The 23,179-nt window shown below is 46.6% G+C and overlaps 1 protein-coding gene and 1 long non-coding RNA gene across 2 annotated transcripts in view; one reads left to right on the top strand and one right to left on the bottom strand.

The window, feature by feature from the left end:
- MXI1 (MAX interactor 1, dimerization protein) overlaps nucleotides 1–13,817 on the bottom strand; it is a 75,463-nt gene extending 61,646 nt beyond the window's left edge. The window contains exon 1 of the mRNA XM_090278568.1: nucleotides 13,298–13,817. Coding sequence (XP_090134694.1) covers nucleotides 13,298–13,559 — 262 coding nt within the window. The 5' untranslated portion in view covers nucleotides 13,560–13,817. The remainder of the gene's footprint in view (nucleotides 1–13,297) is intronic.
- On the top strand, nucleotides 11,016–15,977 carry LOC150010622 (uncharacterized). The gene is made up of 3 exons (XR_016511251.1): nucleotides 11,016–11,305; nucleotides 13,326–13,721; nucleotides 15,852–15,977. It is a non-coding gene; the product is annotated as an uncharacterized LOC150010622 (long non-coding RNA).
- Nucleotides 15,978–23,179: the final 7,202 nt, after the last annotated feature.

Raw genomic sequence — 23,179 nt, 5'->3', positions numbered from 1 at the left:
GCAGATAGATCAAAAAATGGGAAGGGACCATGAGGTGAAAGTCACTGTGTTTGGGGACACCTAGGGCTTAAGAGAACTTCCCTGAAATTGCAAGGTGCTTACTGTGCAGGGCACTGTTTTCTGCAATTATCTTTAAGGAAAAGGGTTTCAAATAATCCATATTGGGGACAGGGGATGGGTGAGTCCTGAACTCCTAAATGAGAACCACAACAGTTATACCTCTTTCCATCACCAGATCCCAAAATGAACATGCGGCCTCCTTTTCTCCCCTCCCCTTAGAGCCCAGAAACGTGAAGAGCGGCAGAAAACCTTTCCCTCCTCCCAGTGAGTCAGCCTTGCCTAACTTCATGCGTAAGCTCTCCTCAAGTCCGCGGCAGCTCAGAGCTGCAGGTCTGTGTGCAGCCGAGATAAATTTGGGTCTAGAAGGGATGACGTAATGCTAAACCCAAGAGGTAGTTGCTGCATCCCAGAGCTCCAGTCGCCAGGGCTGTCGGCTGACATCCCAACCACAGGGAAAAGCACCAAGCAACCCAGGTGCCTAAGGAGGGGAGAAAGGGACAGAAAGGACAAGGGGGTGGGAGGAAACAGCAGGGGGAGGCATATCATCCTGAGCTCGCCGAATCTGTAAGTTTGTTGTTTTTTAACTTCAGTTTTCTGGTGAGATCAGGCCCCTGGCAGAGAGGCTCAAGCAGCTGCACTTGAAGTGCATCCTGGCCTACCTCTTTCCCAGTAGAGAAAAGGGCTTTAAAAAAAAAATTTTTTTTTAAATATATTGATGAGAGACAGACAGACAGACAGAGAAACATTGCTCCATTGCTCCTCCATTTATATGCCCTGACCAGGGGTTGAACCCACAACCCTGACATGTCAGGGTGCTCCAACAAACAGCTACCTGGTGAGGGCAAAAAAGGGCTTCTTACATTTTATTCAATGGCCCTTATGTAATAAGCAGCCTATTTCGGTGATTATAATGGATTTGTTATTTGTTAATCTTTCAAATGTCCCTTTCCTTCTTTTTTTGCATTAATTTTGATCCAAGAAGAAATCTGCATTGCAAGACTCAATTATTCACATCTAAGAGGCTTGTTTACTTGGGAGCACCCCACTTGGGGGCACAACTGTTAAGGTATTTGGGAGGATTTTGCTAGGTCCATGCCAAATTAATGTTCCCCCAAATAGTATTTCATGGTTTATTTCATAGAAGTTTGTATTATTAAGCCTATTGCTCAATCCAGCCTTCATTTTTCAGATGGGAAAACTGAGGCTCAGAGAGGTATAGTAACTTACCCAAGGCCACACAGCAGTCTCTCAAACAAAGGTCAGGCCTACAGACTTTAGCCTTGTGCTCTCTACCCATTTCCGTTATTCTTTTTCTAGTTGATTCATGTTTTTAAAAGTACGTAAATAAAATGGAGTGAGTTTTCTGGTCTTTTAAATTTGTGGAGCCCCACTCCTTGATATATCAAGATCAAATTACATTCCAAAGAGATCCAAGGCCTGTGCTTTTGTTTTCTGTTCAAGGTTCATTCTTCCCTAAGGAAAGGATGGTCTCAGAGTCAGCTCCTCTGCTGGTGATGACCACAAGCCATGGGCTCAAACTCACACTATACACCACTTTATTTAAAAGACCATCACAGGTAAATAATCTTTGTTGTATGGAAGTATGTAGTTTCCTTCATTACAAATGCTTCCCCAAATTTTTTTTTAAATGACATTTCATTATTTGTTGCTGTAAGTCACATGTTATTCTCCTTTAATGTATGGTTATAATCATTTATAGTAGTAGATGTTGTGACTTTCAGTCCTCTCTGGCATACAGCCTGGTCAGCCATGGTATGTTATTCTTCTGAAACATTGATCATTCCATGAGTTAATATTTTGTTTAGAATGTTTGCATCTATATTCAAAAGGAAGATTATATTATACATATTTTTGTAACATTTACTGGATTTTGGATGCAATGACCTGTTCAAAGTTAGATGCAACTTGATTTTAAACCCTTAAAAAAAAAAAAGGTTGCCAGAGGCCTTCCCCTGCTGCTAAGAGGATGCCCCACATTCTTGCCACAGCCCTGGGTAACCCTCCATCCCCTGCCAGGAGCCTGCCTAGAGTTGCCCTGCCCCCACCTCTTGGCATCACCACTCCCTTCTAGGCAGCAAAAACTTGTGGAGCTCACTCTTAAGCCCAGTCAGGCCCTGGACATTAAATCACACACCCAGCCCTGCTGCCTTGTGGCTGAGTCCTAGGCCTCAGGTGCACCATTTAGAATAAAAATACTAGGTCCTTGCCTGCTTAAGGACATTGGTGGTCTTTCCATCTCTTCCAACTCCAGCATTCTAATTCTAGGGTTCTGGGATTCTCCAGAGATCCTACAATAATATGCCTCTATTTGCCTACTAGTTGTCATGTAATGAGAGCCAACTATGTGCTCAGTGCTGCTCCTACAGTTGGTTCATGTAATCCTCAGCATGCCTTTGAGATTCCCATTTCACAGAAGAGGCCCAGAAAGATTAAGTGATTTGCCCAAGGTCACATGGATAGTGAATGGATTCAGACGTGGAGTTTCTAACTTTGGACCCCATAGCATACATCAGGGCATGTTCAACTGGACAAGGTCAAGCAAAATTAGTTAGGGCAGTGGTCTCCACCAGGGGTAATATCATCCCCCTAGAAGGCTTTGGAAATATGTAGGAGTGTCACAATGACTTGGGAGTTCCACTGGGATTTAGTGGGAACCAAAGATGTTAAATCCTGTAGTATTCTGGATAAATCTGCATAAGAACTCCCACCAATAGCTCTCTTGTAGAGAGACTCTAGATCAGAATGTTAAAGGCAGAGAACTCATGAGTCATTCAACAAATATTGCTTAAGCATCTAATATGTGCTGGGCACTAACCTAGATGCTGAAGATAGAATAATGAACAAAATTACTTATGGTCCCTGTCCTCAAGGTGCTTGTACTCTAGTCTGACAGACTGATGATATGCAAGTAAAATCACTATATATTGTAATAAGCTGGATAAGGGATAAATGATAAATAAGGGTGGGCGGTGGCTTTAGGTGGGTGGAAGGATTCAGGAAATGACAAGGGCTGTCTAAGCCAGTTTCTCAAACTTTAATGAACACACAAACCACCTGGGAATTGTGGTAAAATGTAGGTTCGAATTCAGCAGGTCTGGGTTGGGGCCTGGGAGTCCCATTTCTGACAAGCTCCCAGGGGACGCCAAGTCTCCCCATCTGCAGACAGCACTCACTCTAAACAGTAAGGGAGAAGGCCATGCAAGGAAGTTGAATTTTATTCTAAGTGAGACAGGAAAGAAACTATTGAAGGGCTTTAAACAAGTGAGTGACAAGAACGCAGTTATATTTAAGATTACTCTGGTTTCCTAGATCTCAATCGAGGAAAGGAAGAGGTTGGACCTACGCCTTTTGACTAGTACCAGCTGGCCCTCGCTGTCACGGTGGCAGCCAGGGCCTCAAGCTCATCTTTGCAGCTCACACTTGCCTCTCTCCTCTGGCTTCTCTGGCAGAAGCCCTTGGCTCCAAGCATGGGCCAGACCAGTTGTCTACAAGCTTGGACGCCTTAAGGAAACCTGACAGGGTATGGAGTCACACGCCCGACACCCTAACATGCAGAGCCACAGGAGTCCTACTGGTTGGGTGAGTTCCCCAAGGGGTGCTGGGCAAGGCAGCACAGCATGTACAAGTAGCAATACCCTAGACCATCGCCCTCCAGAAAAACAGCCCTATCTGGCTTCAGTGTCAACACCCAAGGAGCTCTGAAAGATTCTGGCTGCCCTCTCTCTGCCCTAGGATGAGTGGGAAGTAAAGGAAGTCACTCCTGGGAGGCATTCCCAGGGGGACTCTCAGCCTCAACTTCAAACATTCTAGATTCCAAGTCTTGCCCTTTGCTTCCTGAGGCTCCTCCCAGAACCCTAGGTTCTCTTGAAAGAAAGACAGCTAGGTTTGGGTCTCAGCTCCACTCTTCGTCAGTGTGTGGCCTTGGGAAAGTCAGTCAGCCTTGCTAAGGCTGAGGCTTTCCTCATCTATAAAATGAGGATAATTATAGCACCCTCCTATTGGATGGTTGTGAGGATTTAATATAAAGCACTTAGCATTGTCCTGGCACATAGTAACTGCTCAGTAAAAGGGGGCACCATTATCAGTGTTCCTTTGGAAAACAGCTTAGACTTGTCAGCAGCTCCTTGGACACAGGTTATCAGACTCCCAGGAGACAGACAAGAATTATTTATTGGTCTCTGTTTGTCTATCCCATGCATTGGAATACAGAACTGGACACCATACATACTGCACTTTGGGAGCACCAAGCACAGTGCTTGGCTCCTGGCAGTTATAGAAATTATTTGTTAACTTGAGTTAAATTTTACAGCTGGTGGGAAGAATGAAAGAAAGTTGTATGCAAGACACTCAGTCTTGGGAGTCAAGAAATATGCTAGGACCCTGGCCGGGTAGCTCAGCTGGTTACCCAATACGCCAAGGTTGCAGGTTCTATCCCTGGTCAAGGCACATAGAAGAATCAACCAGTGAATACGTACATAAATTAAGTGGAACAACAAATCTATGCCCCCCCCTCCTCTTTCTCTCTAAAATGAAATTTAAAAAATAAAAGAGAGATGGGTAGGGATGGTCAAGTGTGGTAGAGGTAAGGAGATAACACAAGGATGAGATAAGGTAGTTCTGGGTTCCTGCAGAAATAAAAACAAAGGCCGCCCAAGCTCCCACTTGCTACCATGGTCAGAAACACAGCAGCCCTGGGCGTGCCCTCTATTTTAATACTGTTGTATTATCTTTATTCAAGTATCCTTGCTAATGGCAATAAAAGAGCAAAATATCTCAAACAGTAGGTAATCCAAGTCCCCTTTTATTGGGTTTAGTTTGAATTTCCCAATCTCCCTCACCCTTAGCACACTGTTTATCTTTCTAATTTTGCAGTGTTTAAATTTCCTCAGCAGACGCTGGAGCTGGATATTAGAGGTATGTGGCCAAGGGCATGTTGTATGAAAGAGCAGGCTTTGGTAGGAACATGGGTAGGGACAACCCTCCAAGTACAGACTGCACCAATCTGTAAAGAACTGAGAGTGGAATGTGCTTATTTACAAGGCTGCTTACACGGTAGTTAGTTTCCTAAGCTCAGGCAGTTTATTTTTTTTATTTTTTTTTTTTTTAAAGTCAGATCTGTAAAAATTATAAGAATAAACACAAAACACAAAGGATTTTAAACACTGGGGTGGGGCATGTATGGGGGCAGAAACGATTCCTTTTGGAAGCCCAAGATATATTTTTGTTTTAGCTATAATGATGATTAGAACCAAAGGCACAAAACCCATGTTAGATGCAATCCCACCTTGTTGAGGTTCACTCTAAGACAACTGGTACTGGAATAGAGTATACACTCCATGAGGAAAGGGACTGTACACAGTGCTTGGCATAAGCAGCATGTGCTCCTTAAATACCAGTTGAATGAATGAACTCACAGACTAAATTAGGGAGAACTCCCGGCACGTAACATAATTCCACATTTTATAAAAGAATTTGCCACAAGTGCCTTTTAAGGAGAGGTTCTCTAAATTTTTTCTTAAAGGGATCCTATTTACATATATTTCCTGGAGATATATTGCTCAAAGCAAGAGGCACCTGTACTTTCAAAATATTTCATAAGCAAGGGGCCCAGCACAGCATTCTGACAAGATGAGGAAGCAAATAAGGAACCTCTAGCTCAGGGGGATGGTGGCAAGTGCCCCATTATTTTTGGCCAGAGAGATCAAGTCAGCTGTTGACAACTTTAACACCTCCAGCCAGGCCACTCAGGGACAATGATATCAGAGATAATTACTTCCCTTTAGTTTAGCAGAAGAGCTAGAGAGAGCAGGTGTCTGTCCTACAAAACTGAAGCCTCTCTCCAGTGAGCAGAGAGCTCCACCCTCTACCCCCAGAAAGAGGCCCTTTGAGAAGACTTGAATTCCTTTTCCTCAGTTAAGGGTTGGGTAGCCATCCTGTCACTGTCACTGCCTTCCCAGTCCCTACCCTGACCCTCAATATAAAATATTTTTTTCTAAATGGCAAATTCAAATTAGCTTCATTTTGAAAGACTATTAAGAATGTTGCAATGACCTTTGCAATAACCGGACACACCCTAGAATCTGTAAGCCAGGTTTTGAGAATTGCTGACTTTATGAGCACCTGACCTGTAAAATAGAAGCGCAGTTTGGTGCTGTGCCTGGGACCCATTCTCATGTCAGGCAGGAGAGAACACACAGCCCAGAAGGACCTGGTTCTGCCTCTGCTGTGTCCTCTTGAGCAAGCCACTGTCCCTCTCTGGGCCTCAGCCACCCCATCTGTATAGTGAGGATGATGGATGTTCTGTGACCTCTGGGGCTCCTTCTGGTCCTGAAGCTCTGTCTTAACACCTGCCTCCTTTCTAAACAAAACCCAAAATGGAGTGGAAGGAAGAATGGGGAAGGGAAGAGAATAGTTCAGAAGGCCAGACGGCAATAAACCTCCCTCCATTTATGCCTGCTTTCTTTCTGGGTTGTTGCTTTTTTATTTCTTTTTCTTTCTCTCTCTCTCTCTTTTTAAACTCAGAAGCCACAAAACCACAACTCACCTCCCCCCAAAGGGGTCATTTGGAAGCCAGAGCTGTCAGAGGTTAGGTGTGTCAGGCCTGGCACACTGGTGGTATCTAAGACCAGGCCAGGGCAACCATGTGCTCCTCCTCCAGAAACCCAGTTTAAATCAATATTTATCTAACTGTATTTATAGAAAGTGGTGGTGGTAGGGAGGAGGGGGTGGGATGGAGAGACAGGGGGATCTAAAACAGAGCAAGCCACAATGACTGATGCAAATCTTTGTAGCCAATTCGTTTCTGCAGGGCCAGGCTTTTTTTTTTTTTTTTTTTAAGGCAAAAGACCCAGTTTTTGATGAACATGCTGCTGGTTCCAGCACCATAGCAACAGCCCCAAGTCCTCTAATATGTCCGAAGGACAGATTGGGAAAGACAGCATGAGGGGGTGGTGTTTCCTAGGAGCATAAACTACAGTTAGGGCCAGGAGCATTGAACAACTCTGAAAAACAAGAAAACCTCTCTGGTTGGCTATTCTGTCTCCAGCCTCACTTCTCAACCTTTTTAAAGCAGGGTGTATGCAGCAAGACCTTGATAATCAACAGGGTGTTTCAAATGCCAGCTCTGTTCCAGGTTGCTAGGTGACCTTGAGCAAGTCATTTCACCTCTCTGGACTTCATTCCTTGGCTATAAAATTCATACCTGCATATATGGTTAAGACCTCAGGCTCATTCTGGTATCAGAGGTCTAGGTTCCAAACTCAGCTCTACCACTTATTATCAACATGACCTTTGGGTAAGTTTCCCAGCATCCCGGCTCCTACATAAATGGGTATAATAAAATTGCTTGTGTCAAGGGATTGTTGAAGATTGGAGGAGATAATGTACATTTAGCCCCATACTTGGTATAGAGTCAGTGCTTAATAAATGGTAGCCAGTATAGACACTATGCAATGCAGTTAGTTGCTGCTGCTTCGCGCTGGCACCCTCTTCATTTCCTTCATTCTTACCTCCAGACTTTTGCTCAGTCATCTTCAGGTGAAAATCCCCATTTCTGGCTACGTCAATGGGAGAGTGTTTTGGTCAGAGAGGGAAGGTAGGTGAGCAGCAGTTGTTTTGCCTTGGAGCTAATGGAACATCCTTTCCCCCCAAACAAGTAATGTCTCAGTTCAACTTCTCCAACTTCCTAAAGCTCTACTCCCTTTCCCTGAGTCCCCTCTGCGGGGTACCCAGTCCCCGGGAGCTCTGGAACGCTAAAAGCCACAACAATATCCTTGAAAAAGTCTACTTCTGACACTTAAACAGTGGGCAGAGATCATACTTAAAAATAGGAAAAGAAGTTGAATCCAGGTAATATAATTTAGGATTCAGAGAAAATAGGAGCCTCATTTAAGACTGTTCTTTGTACAACTCCACCAAAAACAAATATCCCACTCCACCATCACCATAAATCAATCTAGAGTTTTCAGAAAAAAGCAACTGCACATAGTAGGTGCTCAATGCATATTTGTGGAATGACTCATAAGACACCCACCATATAGAAATGTGACCTGCTTGAACATTAGCTGCCATCAAAGTCCTCAAATTCAGCACAAGTTGCTTTAGTCTGCTGCTCTCTAAGGCCATAACTGATTCATTTTCAGAGTCACAACTGAGCTCAGTATGCACTTTCAGCTCTCCAGGCCTTACCTACCATCTCCTTGCGGGTCCTGGTCTTTACAGCCCAAGGATATTCTGTGTAGATTATGGGAGACATCCTCCTTCCTTGGAAGAGAGATAAGCATATCCAACTCTTCTCCAAGTCTTCAGAAAGTCTGTCGTATGTCTCCTGGCCTTCAAACCTGATCACTGTGCCATAGCCAATAAATGACAATCCAACCAAAAAATGTATATTAAGTATCTACTGTATGCCCAGAGGTATGCTATATGCAACAGTGACATATGCTGGAAAACTGTAGGTGATCCTTTCCCTTAAGGTGCTAATCACAGGAAGTCAGTAGAGAATTGCATGGTACTGATTATCAAAGCTCAGAGAAGTGACTGTTTATTGAGCACCTATTGTATTCCAGGTACTTTAAATGTTTAAAGTGGGTACCTCATTTAGCTGTTCAGCAATGATATGAGGCTGGTGCTATTGTTATCCCCATTTTGCAAAAAAAAAAGAAATGGAACTTCAGAGAGGTGAGGTAACTTGTGCCTAAGGTCACATAGCCAGTAAGCAGGGAAGGAGGAATTTGTTCCCTACTCTGGGGAGTGTAAAGTTTTCATTTTCTCAATTACCCCAACTTAAGAAATAGCCAGGGGAGGCTTCCTTGAGGAGGTGGGAACTGATCTAGGTCTTGAAAAGTGGGTAAAATGCACCTAACCCCCAAGGAAATACGAGAATGAGGACATTCTAGACAGAGGGAAGAGTCTGAGTCGAACACAGAGGCATGACTGTGAACCCTGCTTGCTGGTGGACCTGCTGGACAGGAGCAGAATAGATTAAGTCAGGAAGGCAGTGTGGGGCCAAATGATACCACACAGCAGACGCTTCCTCAATTAGGAGGAAAAGGCTGCTCCTGGGCCAGTTTATGCCCCTAGGAAAGTACCTCTCCTTCAAATCCAGGTAATCCATTACAGAGAGCAACCAATGCAGTCTACTCCCATTTAATCATTTTCTCTATGTTAAGCATTATCCAGAAAGTCACCTTCCCCAGACACTGGAAGCCCATTTCTGTCCTAGACCTTTACTTGTTATAGTAGTTTCCACTTACCTACCAAACAGCTTTTATGCACACAATACCCCTTTGTGAATCCTTCTTTTTCTCTCAGTTTAAACCTTTTCCAAAACAGGAAGCAAATATTTATCAGTGGATGCTAAATTGCCACCTCCTCCACTGGACCCCAAACGGATATACGTGATGATGCTTGAGGTTATTTATATATAAATTCTAAGTTTGTGAAAACAGGATCACAGTCTCAATGATTAATGTTTCTGGAAGACCTTGAGATTCTTAAGGATTCACATCAGTTGGAACTTCAGGAGAATGTACCTACAAAGCCTAGGGGAACCCTTGCCTTGCACAGAGCGATCAATACTAGGTGACTTAATTTGGTCGCCCCCCCCCCGCCCCCGAGAAAACTCCCCATATCTACTGTGAATAATTCAGCAGTGTGGTTACAACTTAGTGACCACTCCTGATACGAAAACCTCAACTAGTCAATGAAAAGCAGTCCTAGCGACAATGGAAAATAAGGCAAGCTCCTACCAAGTTAAGTACTTTGCAAACAACAGTAAAAACGGAACGTGTGAACTCATGACCAGGGTCTATCTGTGACTTTCGGGAAGGCCTTACAGAACCCGAAATGGAGAATCGAATAGACTGAACAGCCATCTCCGGGGAGAAGAGCGTCCCTTTAAGATGGGATTGTACCAGCTGGCCGCGCTACAGCTCCCAGAGATTTCCTGGCTTGCCTCCTGGCTCCACCCACTGTCTCTGGCCTCAGCAACTCGTGACGTCATAGGAAGCTGCAGCTGCCTATAGGCTGAACGACGCAGCTAGGTCAAGTCCAGTCTGAGGAAAGAAGTTTGTCTCCATGTGGAAACCATGTGTCTCTAGCGGGGAGGGGGAGGAGGAGGAGGCGGAGAAACTAAGATCAAGTGATTACAGGGGAACTGGCTGAAACGAAGGCGGAGGAGGTTGTGCACCTGAGCCGGCCAGCAATGCTCTTTGCAGTAGTGACCTAAAATAAAAAACCCAAAACTTGCCCAACAAACAAAACTGTAGCCCTCCTTCCATCATAATAATAATTAAAAAGCCAGGGTCCCTACTGCCTCCCAAAAACCAGGGACCTGGGAAATGCTGGAATCCTATCGGAACGCCCAGATCCCCATCCCTCCTCCCAACAATTGAATGATGTAAGCCTTTCGGAAAGCTGGGCTCAGAAGCAAAACAAGCCCCGCGCGCGCGGAGCGACCCGCAGTGCCCGAGCCGGGAGCACGCACGACCCGCCCCCCGACTCTCGTTATTGCTGTGCACACGCGGAGAGCTGTGACGTGCGGGCATTGTGTGCAGCGAGCAGAAAACAACGGCGAGCGCCGCCAGCGCAAAGAAGCGTCCCCAATAAAATAAGGCAGATGGAGGGCCCGCGGTTTTCCATACCCAGACTGGGAGTTGGGGGGGAGGGGAGGTAAAGTGGCCACCGTGGGTCGCTCCAGTTTGCAAAGGGGATAATAAAGGGCCCGGCAAAGGGTCGCTCGGAGTTTGCTGGAGGTTGCCCTCGACTGCATGAGCTGTTGGGGAGGGGGGACGAAGGCCTAGAGCAGGATCCCCGTAGCAGAGTCAGGCACGGCGCAGCGTCCCACGCTCTCGGGGAAATCTGGGGGCCGGTGACATCACGTCATGCAGAGCCAAACAGCAGCGGCGAAAAAAAGAGGGAAGAGAGCTAAAAATACTCCCGCGGGGAGCCGGTTGGAGAGGAGGTGGGCAGCGAGGCCGAGGGACTGATTACGTACTCGAAGTTGACTTTGGAGCGTTGAGGTTCCGAGCCCCTCTTTGAGGGCTAGCGGACGTGCAGCGCGGACGCCTCGGGAGAGGGACCAGGAGGAAGCCACTAGGCTTCTCAGCCTCCGGAGCCCAGCTCTGCTTGCTGCTGCTGTCCCGCCCCGTGTGGGGCAGCCGGGCCCGGCGGACCCGGCCCTCTGCTTACGTGACTGGTGGCCACGCCGGAGCCCCGGCACGGGGTAAACAAGAGGGTGGCGGCGGCGGCCAGGGAGGCCGGGGTGGGTTTGGGCGGGGTGGGAGGGGGGGTTGGCTAACGTCTCCGATTGTCTGCGGGTGAGAAGGGGTGACAGGACGCGGTGGAACCTCCAGCAGCCTTCTTAGTACACCTCGCTGGGGGAGGGGGGCAAACCAGGTTTGCCACACACTTTCAAGGTGCCCTCTTAGGGTGCACCCCCAGCAGGAACCGGCATTACGGGGCAGACTCCAGTGAACCGGGGACCAGGGCGGGGGGGGGCAGCTAAAGAAATCGCACCCCTCCCCCCTCCAACAAAAGCAAACACCAAACAAAACCACGTCTTCACCCAGATCCCCACAGGCTCTGGCTTTTCAGAAACTACCCTCCTGATGAATACATAACCAACACGACCGACACCCCCCCCCCCCGCCGCCCTCCGAATAATCACAGTCTGATTCGGCTACACAGCCGACGATGCGCCTTTCTCGAAACCCAGGCAGGCACTCCGAGAAAACAAGAGAGAAAAGAAAGAAAAGAACCCACCATCGACCTCCCAACACAAATCCTTGCTTTTTTCCATACGGCTTCTGCACAATTGCGCTGCCAACACGCGCTTACTTTAACCCGGGAGATCTGGGCTGTTGGTCTGCTAAGGTGTTTTTGTGTTTGAGGGTTGTTGTTGTGTTGGGGGGGTGGGGGGGATTTACAAGATCTGACACGTTGCAATAGGACCTTTTTTTTTTTTTTCTCCCCTCTCTTCTCACTGATCTTCCTACTTGTTCGGACAGATTAAACAGACTGGTTTTCTCTAGCCTGTCGTTCTAACTGCCCCGGCTTCTTACCCCTTCTCGCAGCTATTATTTGTGAGGACTGTGCTGGAGACACCGCACACGCGTGCCCCCGTTAGGACACAGAGTCAACTGCCTGGGAGGCTAGGGGACCAGGCTGGCAGGGGCAAAAATGAAACAAACAAATACGAAAAAGGAGGCCAGGCCGGGGTGGGGCTCCCAGCCCTCTCCGGGCACCCCTCCCAACGCATCGCTCTCCACCTGAGTCGGGAATGCGGGGTGAGCGTGGACGGAGAAAGCAACCAGAAAGGCATTTGCCTTCCTAGCACTGCGCGCTCGCTCTGGAGCCGTCTCCCGGAAAATAAAGAAACCGCACAAACAGCCCACACCTTCTTCCCCAACTATTGTTTCCTGCGAGATCCCAAAGTTTCCTTCTAGCTGCGTCCCCCTCGCTAAGTTTCCCCGTAGGACGGCGGGTCCGGGGCGACCTGCTGGCTCTGCTTGGCCCAGCCGGCCTGTTTCTTGGGGGGGGAGGGGGGCGGGGGGGCGGTGGCACCCCAGGGCAACAGAGGCGCAGGGGCACTGTATCGAAGGACGCGATGGCCTGAGCCCAGCCCAGCTGCGAGGGGGGAAAAGGCGAAGTAGCCAGAAGGGACAAGCAGACCCGAGCCAGCCCGAGCCCACGCCGCAAAGGGTTTTTGGTGGCTGCTGTTGTTATTGTTGTCCTGTGTGTCCTGTGTATTCTTTCTGAAACCGCTGAACACTGCCTACGGTTTCCAACTTTCGGCTTCTAATCCTCCCCACCCCACCCAGAAACGAGCGACAGAAAAACAACACTTGTCTGCCCGAGAAGGCTCCGGAAAAAAAAAAAAAAAAAGGAAGAAAGGCGACCTCGAAGAGATGAGCTCTCGGCTCAGTTGTCAGAAAACAACACTCCCCGCTCTTCGGCCGGGCGATACTCCCAGCCTCCGGGAAACGAACAGACAGAAGCACAGACAGAGTCCCCTAGCCACCCCCACCCCGTCTTTGTTACATCTTTAGCAGCTTTGTGCGTGCGTGTCCTTTCTCCCGTGTCATCGGCTTCACTGCCGAGTGCTGGATGTGTGTTGGGGGGAGGGGGACGCTGGCCGAGCAGGCTACAGGGGTCGCCCAAGTGGGCGAGGAAGAAAGAGCCGGGCGCCGAGGAGGAGCGAGGGACCCAAACTTACTTTTGTTTTCTTTCTCGATCTGCTCCAGGTAGCTGGCGGCCTCGAGCAGAATCTGCACGTTCTGCAGAAAAGTGTTGATGTGCTTCTCCATCGAGTTCTCGCTGGTGTTGAAAATGTCCGAGAAGGGGCACCTGAGCTTGGCCCCCGCGGGCTCCTCAGGCTGGGCAGGGGGCTGGGGCGCGGCCACGGCCGGGGGCGCGGTGGGGGCCAGCCCTGCGCCCTCGCAGCGCGCCTCCTTGCGCGGCCGCCCGCGTTTGCCCATGGAGGGACCGGGGTCCGCCGAGCTCGTCCTCTTCTGGGGCTGCGCGGCCTGACCGAGCTCCGGGCCCCAGAGGAGACCCGGCTGGCTGGAGCGGAGGAGGCGCTGAGGCGAGCAGGCGATGTGACTTCCCGAGCCTCACTGCGTGCAGTTGTGTGCCTGAGTGTGAGTGAGTCTCTGTTGGTCTCGCAGTGGGTCTGTGTGTATAGGAGATTGAATGAACCTACAGGACAGACGGAGGCGCTCTGGCGCCTGGGTCCTAGTGCGAGCCTCTCACCCTCGGACCGGTCAAAATAAAAGGTGGAGACAAGCGAGGCAGGGACCGCCCCCTGTCCGCCCCGCACCCTTCCCCGCCTCTCCCCAAATCTTTTCACAGCGTAGAGCACTGTATTTTAACCAGAATGGAAAAAATACTCGATGTCTCTGATTGTACCTGTATGACAACAAACTACTAAGCTATTTTTTCTTCACATAAAAATACCTTGTAAAGCATCTAACACAACGCTTCGCACATAAGTCTCCAATAAATGGTAGTAGCTTTTATTTACTTAAAAATTTAAAAAAGCACATGTAATCTGAAGTTCCCTCCCCCAGTACACACACACACACACACACACACACACACACAGAGGCAAGGCTTTGTGTCTTCAAAAGGCCAAATGAAATCCTCAGGCCAACAAATCCAGGTTACATATTTACTCACTCTTTCTTTCTCTCTTCAAATGCAAAGTTATTTTTCCAGGAAGGGGAGGAGATGTAAGCATCTCTCTCTACACCTCTCTTCCCAGCCTTGGTCCAGCTGTGCAAAGCTCACACTAGGGTGCCATCACACCTGGACCCCTTTTATTTGACAGAGAGGCAGAAGTGGCAGCCCAGGACAACCCCACCCCAGCTGAATTCCACCTTTTGGCTCTGAAGACCCCTATCCCAGTTGGCATTGTTTGCACTGCTGCTGCTGTCACCCAGTCAGGTTCTGTAGGAACTCTGGATGCTTTCCAGGCCTAGGAAGTGCTGCGGGAGTGGAGGATATTTGAAGGCCTCTGGGAAGTGCCATAGAAAAGGATTCAAGTCCCAACTCCCTCTGCTGCAAACAGACTGTGTGAACTTGGGCAAGTCCCCTACCCTCTCCAGCCTAACTTTCTCCACCTGTGAAACCTCCAATAAGAGTCTTGTCTTGATTAAATAATATCTGCTCTGAGCATACTGCCTGGTTCATAGTAAAAATTTTTCTTCCAATCCAGATCCAGAGAAGAGCCTGGGTTCCCTACTTGTATCCAAGAGAAAATATTTTGAGGAATTAAGACTCTTCTGCACTTTGTTGGAAAAATCTCTGCAACAAGCCCATCTAAATATTGTCACCTTGCAAGGCCACCTGGAGTTTTTCTCCAGAGGAGCCATTTTCATAGAAGACACGGGAATGCTGCCCCCTAGAGTTGTGGCACTCAGCCACCCTGCTCAGAGGCAGCTTCATACACATTTGTCAGGAAAACTCTTACTGGAAATGGAATTTTTTTTTTTTATAAAAAAGGACAGAAAGTGCATTTCTTTGTAAAACACTCACTAGTAACAAAGTACACACACCCTCAAAGAGCCTTTAGAAAAGCCATTTGTACTTTTAGAATACAGCAGGTCCCCAAATAACATCATTTCATCATAATGTTAGTGAGATGCTGTAGGAACTTAACTCTTCTTTATATCAATTAGCCAATGAAAATTTTGGTTTTGTTATATATCATTTTGCTTAAAGTCACAGAACTTATCGATGACTTAGGAGGCAAGGACTTACTCTATACTAATAACATGCTGCTGGTATAACAGGAACAATCAATCAGTAATTGACATTTTAAATTCAATGTACTCCTAAGAGCTGTGAGATAAAAGTTCACCTTCCATTATCACAACAATTACTGGCTTTTTTGTTCCTGTCAGAACCACAACCCAAAGTACTCCAGTTTAAAAGTCTATAAATGTCAAAGGGCTTTAAGAAAGTAGTTTCAAACAAGTTTTATCCAACACCATTGTGCAAAAACTGGCGCTTCTGTTAAACAGCCCTGATCTCCCTGGCCCCAAAGGAAAGAGGATAGTGAGACAATGAACCAGGGAAGCCCAGACCCCAAACACCTTGCTCTCTCTAATTCCCAGGCGGAAGCCTGAGCCAAAGTACATATATGCAGTCCTGTGACCAACATGTATGTATATACACACACCCGAGATAGGCACACCCCACACATGAGGGCAGGGGTGGTAGTAGGGTATTTTGTAATTATTTATTTATCCTTATTTCATCTCTCATAGGTCTGTGAGCTTCAGAAAGCCCAGTGGGAATCTTCAAGCTGGGCCATGGATCTGACTAAAGCCAAAATAAACAATGACTTGAAGAAAATCTACAAAAAAGTGCTGATTTGCACTATTCCCACAGTCGGCCACATCCCCTACCATCATTCCCATGGAAAACACCACTGCTGGTGCCAAATCAAGTTTCCCCCCATCACAGGGGCATTGTTTTTTGTTATTATGTGAGTTCTTAGCATCAGACAATGGCACCACAAGAGACACAGTGGAGGCAGGAGAAATGCCTTTTTGTTTCACAAAGTCTGTGTTATTGTGCCCCAGAGACTCACATATAGTTTAGTTGCATATATTCATTTTGGTAACATGTATGTGGAGCGATGAATGTGCCAAGCTAAAGCTCAAAGCCCTTTTCTTATTTTTTCAGAGCCCATCAAGTGTTAAATCATGTTAGCAACATATTGCTCTCACCCCCTTCCCCACTGCTCCCAATTAACAGATTTCTCCAATAAAGCTGGCCTCAACAGAAAGAGTGGTGGTTCAGGGGTTATATCATGGGACAGGCATCCAGGATGCTGTGTTACGAGCTCAGCTCCATTCCTGATTCGTTTTGCTTCCCAGAAGAAGCCGTTCAAACTCTTAGCACCTCACTTTCTCCAGGGCTTTGACTCTGTAAAAAACCAAGAGTCTTTGGAAATTGGTTGAGAATTTCTGAAGAGAACAGGTAGGGGATGAGAAGGCAGCAGGCCAGCCTGATAAGAACCTGTTAACTCTTTGAAAGCAAAGCCCTGACTTTTTGCAGTGCCCAGCAAGGTCAGCCACAATGCTCCTAAGGACCCAAGGTATCTCAGGGTGCCTGCCTAGCATGAATCTTATCTACCCAATTCTTCTTTTTCTTTGTTTGGCCTATTCCCCTGTTTGGTAATATTTTTTCCATCAGCCTTGTTTGCATATTAAAGCAACATCAGTCTCTCTTTTATTTGCCCCTCTTCCCCCCAAGACATTCTATATACTCTTACATCAAAGGAGTTGTTTCGTCTGTGATTGTGTCTTCAGGGGCACAGAGGCTGGTTAATTACTGAGATGGCGCTGGGAGAGTTGCCCCCAGACCTCCCCATCCTGCAGTCAGATGTGATGCCCTTCCAAACATCCTGGACCATTCTGGCTCTCTTAGCCTCCTTAGTTCTGTTCTTCCTCGTTACCTGTTCTCCTCTCACTAGTCCTTTTTGCCTAAATCTGTCTCTCCAACATCTAGCTTTTCTTTGGACCTTGCCAGCATGGCCAAGTCAGGTTCTTTCCTGCTCTTTGACCTGTGGTCTTTGTACTCAGGCTTGGTAAATACCATTAAGAGATCTTCTAGCCCTGGAGAGGTGGCTCAGTTGGTTGGAGCATTGTCCTAAGCACCAAAAGTTTGCAGGTTCGATCTCCAGTCAGGGCACACACGGGAGGCAATCGATTGATGTTTTTCACATCTACATTTCTCTTTTTCTCTCCCTTCCTCTCGCTCTAAAATTAACAAATATATCCTTGGGTGAGGATTAAAAAGAGAGAGAGAAAGAGATCTTCTTGCCTCTGCATTTTCACTTGAGTCCTAATCCCCAGAGCTTCCTCAGCTAAGTTTTTCTTGGGCACCTTTCTCTTTGGAAAGGGATCCTCCTACAGCATGCTGAGGAGCTAGCTCAGGACTCTCTCTCCTGGGGAGTCTTTGTCTTGTCCTCATCTATTAGAAGGCCTAAGTGGCTTTAAGACAAGCCCAGGACTCAAGAGTCAGGGGCTGTAAGCATGGTAGGAACAAGGAGAACCATGGGACTCTGCCTATCCCAGTGACTCCTGGCACAGACTTAAAATTGCTGACCAGGCCTCCTTCAACCACGCCCCAGGCCCCCACCCCCACCCACACACTCATCAGCGGGTGTAGACATGGGCAGAGGATAAATAGCCTCCACCCTACATTGGAGCTCTCCTGGGTGTCACCTGCTCCTGAGGCATTATCTCTGCTCTTCTGGACTCTGCCCTCCCTCCTCCTGGACCTCTGAAGTTGGCAGGCCCTTCCTGTCTCAGCTAACTCCTGGGCTTCTTCTATACAACGCCCAGTACTTATAGGGTTCATTAGACTATGAGCTCATCAAGGACAGGAAGCACGCCTCGCTTCCCCTGGCATTCCCAGCCTCTGGCGCTTGATACAGCATGTGCATGGCACAACACAGTGGCTGAAGCAATGAGCGTCGAAGGCATGAGTGCCCTTTCCTGCCTGGCTGGAATCTTGGTGCTGGACCTTCATGGCTTCCCGGCTCCAGCATGGCAAGAAGAGGCATTTGACACTGTCTGCAGAACTATTTCTGAGTCACTCACATTAAAGTTTAAATATCAAGATGTCTCCGTGGAGAAGCCAGAAACCCATTGAGCCAGATTATTGACGCTCCCTTCACCAAAAGTACAGAGGCTCAGCCACTCTTTCCCCTGTCCTTCCTGCTCCTTACTTCTCTGTAATAAGATGCTTCTGATGGAGAGTTTTCAAAAATCACCAGGAAATAAAGGTAGTGGCCCGAGATCAAGGTGGGATTCATACACAGCTAATTTTTCTTCATATCTTCTCACTCTGGGGTGTGTTCTAGATGGATCCTTCAGGCCCCCACTTTCTATAATGTCTCCATACTTTTAAAAAGGGAATTCATCAAAGATTTTAAATTCATGTACATTAAGGTACTGTGAATGACACAAGCTTAATGCAATCTTTCTCAGAGGCATTTAGCATTAAAAGGTGGCCAATGCCTTAAGCTAAAAGAATTTTTTTCAATTCTCACCTAAGGTTATATTTTTATTGAGTTTATGGGGGTGGGGGGCAAAGAGAGAGAGAAACATTGATGTGAAAGAGAAACATCAATCGGCTGCCAGACTCCCACCATCCAGGATCAAACCCACAACCTAGGCAAGTGCCCTGACCAGGAATTGAACTGGCAACTTTTGGTGCATAAACTCACGTGCCGACCAACTGAACCATGCAGCCAGGGCTAAAAGAATAAAGTTTTAATGATGAACTGTTAGGGATCAGGTGATGGAAGGGAATGGTATCTGCAAGTAGCAAAGGATCTTGCTCCTGATTGTTAGTTGGATGAACTTGTGTAAGTCACTGAACCTCTCAGAACCTCAATCTTCTCATCTACAAAGTGGGAAGAACAAGGTTTCCCTTGCTAAAGGGGTGTATATAAAGGAACTTTGGAAACTGTAAAATATTGTGCACTTGTCAGGATAGTGTTAGGCTAGGAGAGTCCTGGAAGACTTTCAGGGAAAACAAAAACAATGACAATGATGGGAGCAAGAGTCGGAAGCCCAGAGTTTGGGGCCAGTTCTTCCACTGTAATACTGTCATTTTGATAAATAACCTCACCATCTTCAGCATCAGGGTCCTCATCTATGAAAGGAGAGTTCCATTGGCACAGTCTACCTCTCACGCACCCCCAAAAGAACCATCATGAACTCATTTCCCCCATCCTCATTAGTCACAGACTGGGATGTGACTGCCATTGAGGCTTTGGATTAGCATGGGAGAACCAGCATGACCACACTGAGCTGGTAAAATTTCTTTGCCCAAAGCAAAGAAGTTGGCATTTTAAGTCACCCAATCTGCCTTACCTCTGAGAAAAACCTGCTTCCCATTCGTTCATTTTTTGGAAGACAAAACAAAATGGTGGAGGAGCCCCATTCCTGTCTTCAAGGAGGTCTGAGGGCCCAGGCCCCCAGTCTATGAACCGCTGAATCAGTAATCTTGGAGGCAGCCCCCACGTCGGGGGGTATGCAAAATCTACAGGTTAGTTCCTGACCTTCTAGAGGCCCAGACACCTGCGCACCGCCACCCCTATCCTCTCCTCCACTGAGGCCTAGTTTCTCTTTCTTCACTTCCAGCTCTCCCACCTGAGCTCTGTGAGTGGCCCTCTCCCTTTCCTGGCCCAGAGCTCAGTTCTCATGGGCAAAAAGGCTGCTGAGCTCTGAAGTGGGTACATTTATCAGGGATAACACGCATGAGCACATACTCAACGTTACAGATTAATTCATTCCATCAGAAGATGGAATCTTACATGTGTCAGGCTTTTCTAGGTACAGGGATGCAACAGTAAGCACAGAGCCAAAATTCCCATTCTTGTGGGACTTATTTCTTATCCAGGTATACATGTAGACATAGGACCAGTCTCATGCTTGATGATGTGCATATGGGCACATACATGTACTCAAAGACAGTCTTCTTTACTTCTTTGTCTTTCAAAAAATGAAATGAAACTCCAAGTTGGATACAGAATAATAAGGATTCATCCAGAGGGAACATTATATCTTTTTACCTATCACAGAAATAGTCATAAAAGAGAGTGAGGAAGGGTTTACCTTCATATTTCCTTTTCTGTCTTCTTGCTTACATTAGAAATTAATTTTTGTTTGCATTTGACTGACCCTTTGCATGTTTCCACAGTAGTAAGGCATACCACATTATGTATCAGAATAGTTAAATTTTTAATAATTTCATGTCATTCTAATTGACAGAGTTCTGATGATCTCACAGATATATGTGGCCTGCCAAGGAGTCACGTCAAAACAACTGTCTGAAATTATAACCTACCTTGAAAAGTCAGAAATGTAATCAGAGGCTATTTTCATATAACTATACCCTAAAAACATCCACTCCAGACAGGCAGGCACATGAGAATAACATGTTGGCATACAGTTGCAAGAATCTCTCTTAGACTTTTGATACTTAATTGTGTCATTGTTAAAGTAGAATTGAGTAAAAAATCCCAGACACAGAGACTAGAATTGGGAAATTCTTCTTCATTTCCTGTCCATGTTTCAAAGTTGCTGAAGAACTGGGTTCTATCAAATCTCTGGCTGAACAAATGTTTAAAGAAATGTCTTCTCAGCTTGTTAATTTTAATTTTATATCCTTTGGACATGAACACTTTAGAGTATATTATATATGTGTGTAATGTGGTCTCAGATTGTCTTAGAAGATACTGTTTAGTATAAGATCTACTATTCATCAAATGCTTATAATTTTCCAGGCTTTGTTTTCCAAGCCCAATTTTATTTCATCCTCCTAATCATTTCATGAGCTATTCTCATCACCCTCCCATTTTCCAGATGAAGAAATGAAGGCTGAGGAAAAAATAAATGCCTTACCCCAGATGGCACAGCTAGCAGGTGACAGGGCTAGGATGCTCCCTGGTGCCAGGCTGGCAGAGCAGAATGTTCCTTCTTCTTGTTTGTAGCTCACTTACCTTCATTTGATTCTGTTCAGCCACACACGCATTGGGTGTAAGCTTACACTGTCTGGCTAACTGGGTTTCTGTGCATAACAAGGGTGCTTGTTCCAAGTCCTCATTAGACTGTAGACTGAAAATTTCCTCAGTAAAGGAAAGTTGGATTCTCCCTTCCCAAGCTACGGTTGTTCCAGAGCTTCCACGCCATCTCCCGAGTACCTAACAAGTACCCTGCATAGCTTGTGTGCAGTAGACATTGTTCGATGACAAGAACTCAGCACAGGACCAATGCAGGGAGCAGGCAGCCCCTCCAGTGTCACTGATCAGACATCACCAGGCTCCCACTGGCGCCCCAGCTAACCTCTCACGATTTGTCCTCCCCTTCACACAATTAGCTCTGCTGCCAAGTTGAAGGCCAGGCACGGTGCCATAGAAGGCTCTAAGAAAACACACATGTCTGCTGCCTGGGCTGGAGGTTGTAAAGCTGAGAGCCACACGTAAGTGCACGTGGAAGGATTGTCAGCTTGTGCCTGCGCATTACGATGACTTGAGGGTAAGAGTACCGGATTTATCAAATGAAAATACAGGGCGCCCAGTTTAACATGAACTCAAGATAAACAACAAACAATGTTTTAGTATAAGTATAACCCATGCAATAGCTGGGAGATATTTATGCTAAAATTTTTTCAGTGTTCATCTGAAATTCTAATTCAATTGAGTGTTTTGTATTTTAAGGGTCAACTTTAATTGGGGAGCTTAACCTAGTGCAATTAAATAAGAATCCCTGGATATGGGCTTCGGATACTAGTAATTTTAATAGGCTTCCTCGGTGATTCTCATGTGCACCTATGCTTGAGAATCACTGATAGAAGGGATCTAAGGTCTGAAGGAACAATGCGGTTTGGCCCAAGGTAGGAAACTGCCAAGTAGGAAGTAGTAGAAACATGGCAAATGTTGCTTACCCAAGGTTCTTCCTTTGCAGAGCGCTGCTCAGCCGTATCCCAGCAATCAGCGAGGCAGAACCAGAGCGGAGCTGGACTGTGCAGCCAGTTTTACGTCCTCTGGGCCACACCTGGGCGCCTCCAGAGACATCAGTCCTCGCCTACCACCTCCATCCTGAAGCAGCGTGGCTAGCATGCATCAAATTTAATTTCCTTTGTGTATCTGAGTTAAGCAGGCACCCACAGTTTTCCTGGGACTTGGGGAGCTCAGAGTGCAGTTTGCCCTCGGGAAGTGATACAACATAGAGGTTAAAAGCTGGGAGTTTGGAGCCAGACAGAGATGGGTTCAAATTCTGTTTCTGGCATTTACTTAAGTATATCAGCTTGGTCAAGTTACATTACTTCTCTGAATCTCAGTTTTTTATCTGCAGAATGGGAATAATAATAATTTCCCATTGTGAGAAGCAAATGAGAAAAGGCCTATGAAGTGCTTAACATAGTACCTAACATGAAAATACAGTATGCCCAGTTTAATTTGAATTTCAGATGGACAGCAAATAATGTTTTAGTATAAGTATAACCCATGTAATATCTAGGACATACTTATGCTAAAATTTTAATAAGGAGCTGTTATTATTATTTCATTCAATAAGTAGCTGGTATTATTATTTCATTCGGCTGCCTTTCCCAGATGCCCCCTGCAGATCTTCCTGCCCCCAAGGCTTGGCAGCAAAAGAACCACCTGGGGCTCCCCAAGGAGCCCCTCTGCTGGACAGAACATGGGCTCTTGTTCTCACCTTTGTGGCTTTGAGCCCTTGACCAAGCCTGGTAAGATAGGATTACTCATAGCATAAAGAAAATGGCTTAGATTGCACAATGGGGACCTGACTCCCTGAATTCCAGTTGTGACTTTGTCACTAACTGGTCATGATCTTAGGCAGGTCATTGCCCCTCTCAGGGATGTTTCTTTATCTGTAAGATGGATATAGGCCAGATGATCACTTCCATCCATAATGCTCTAGGATCAGCTTACTTGTAGAAACCCTGGCCTTGACTCCACGGTCACTCTCTCCCCAGATAATTAAGTTTCTTTTTCTGCCTATTCCCAGGGTCCTGAAATTGAACAGCAGGGTCCTGCAAGGCGGAG

The sequence above is a fragment of the Furipterus horrens genome, unplaced genomic scaffold, assembly GCF_987537825.1.
Source record: "Furipterus horrens unplaced genomic scaffold, mFurHor1.1.pri manual_scaffold_5, whole genome shotgun sequence".
NCBI lineage: Eukaryota > Metazoa > Chordata > Mammalia > Chiroptera > Furipteridae > Furipterus > Furipterus horrens.
Note: the sequence above shows the minus strand (reverse complement) of the source record. Positions and strands in the feature narration are given on the sequence as shown.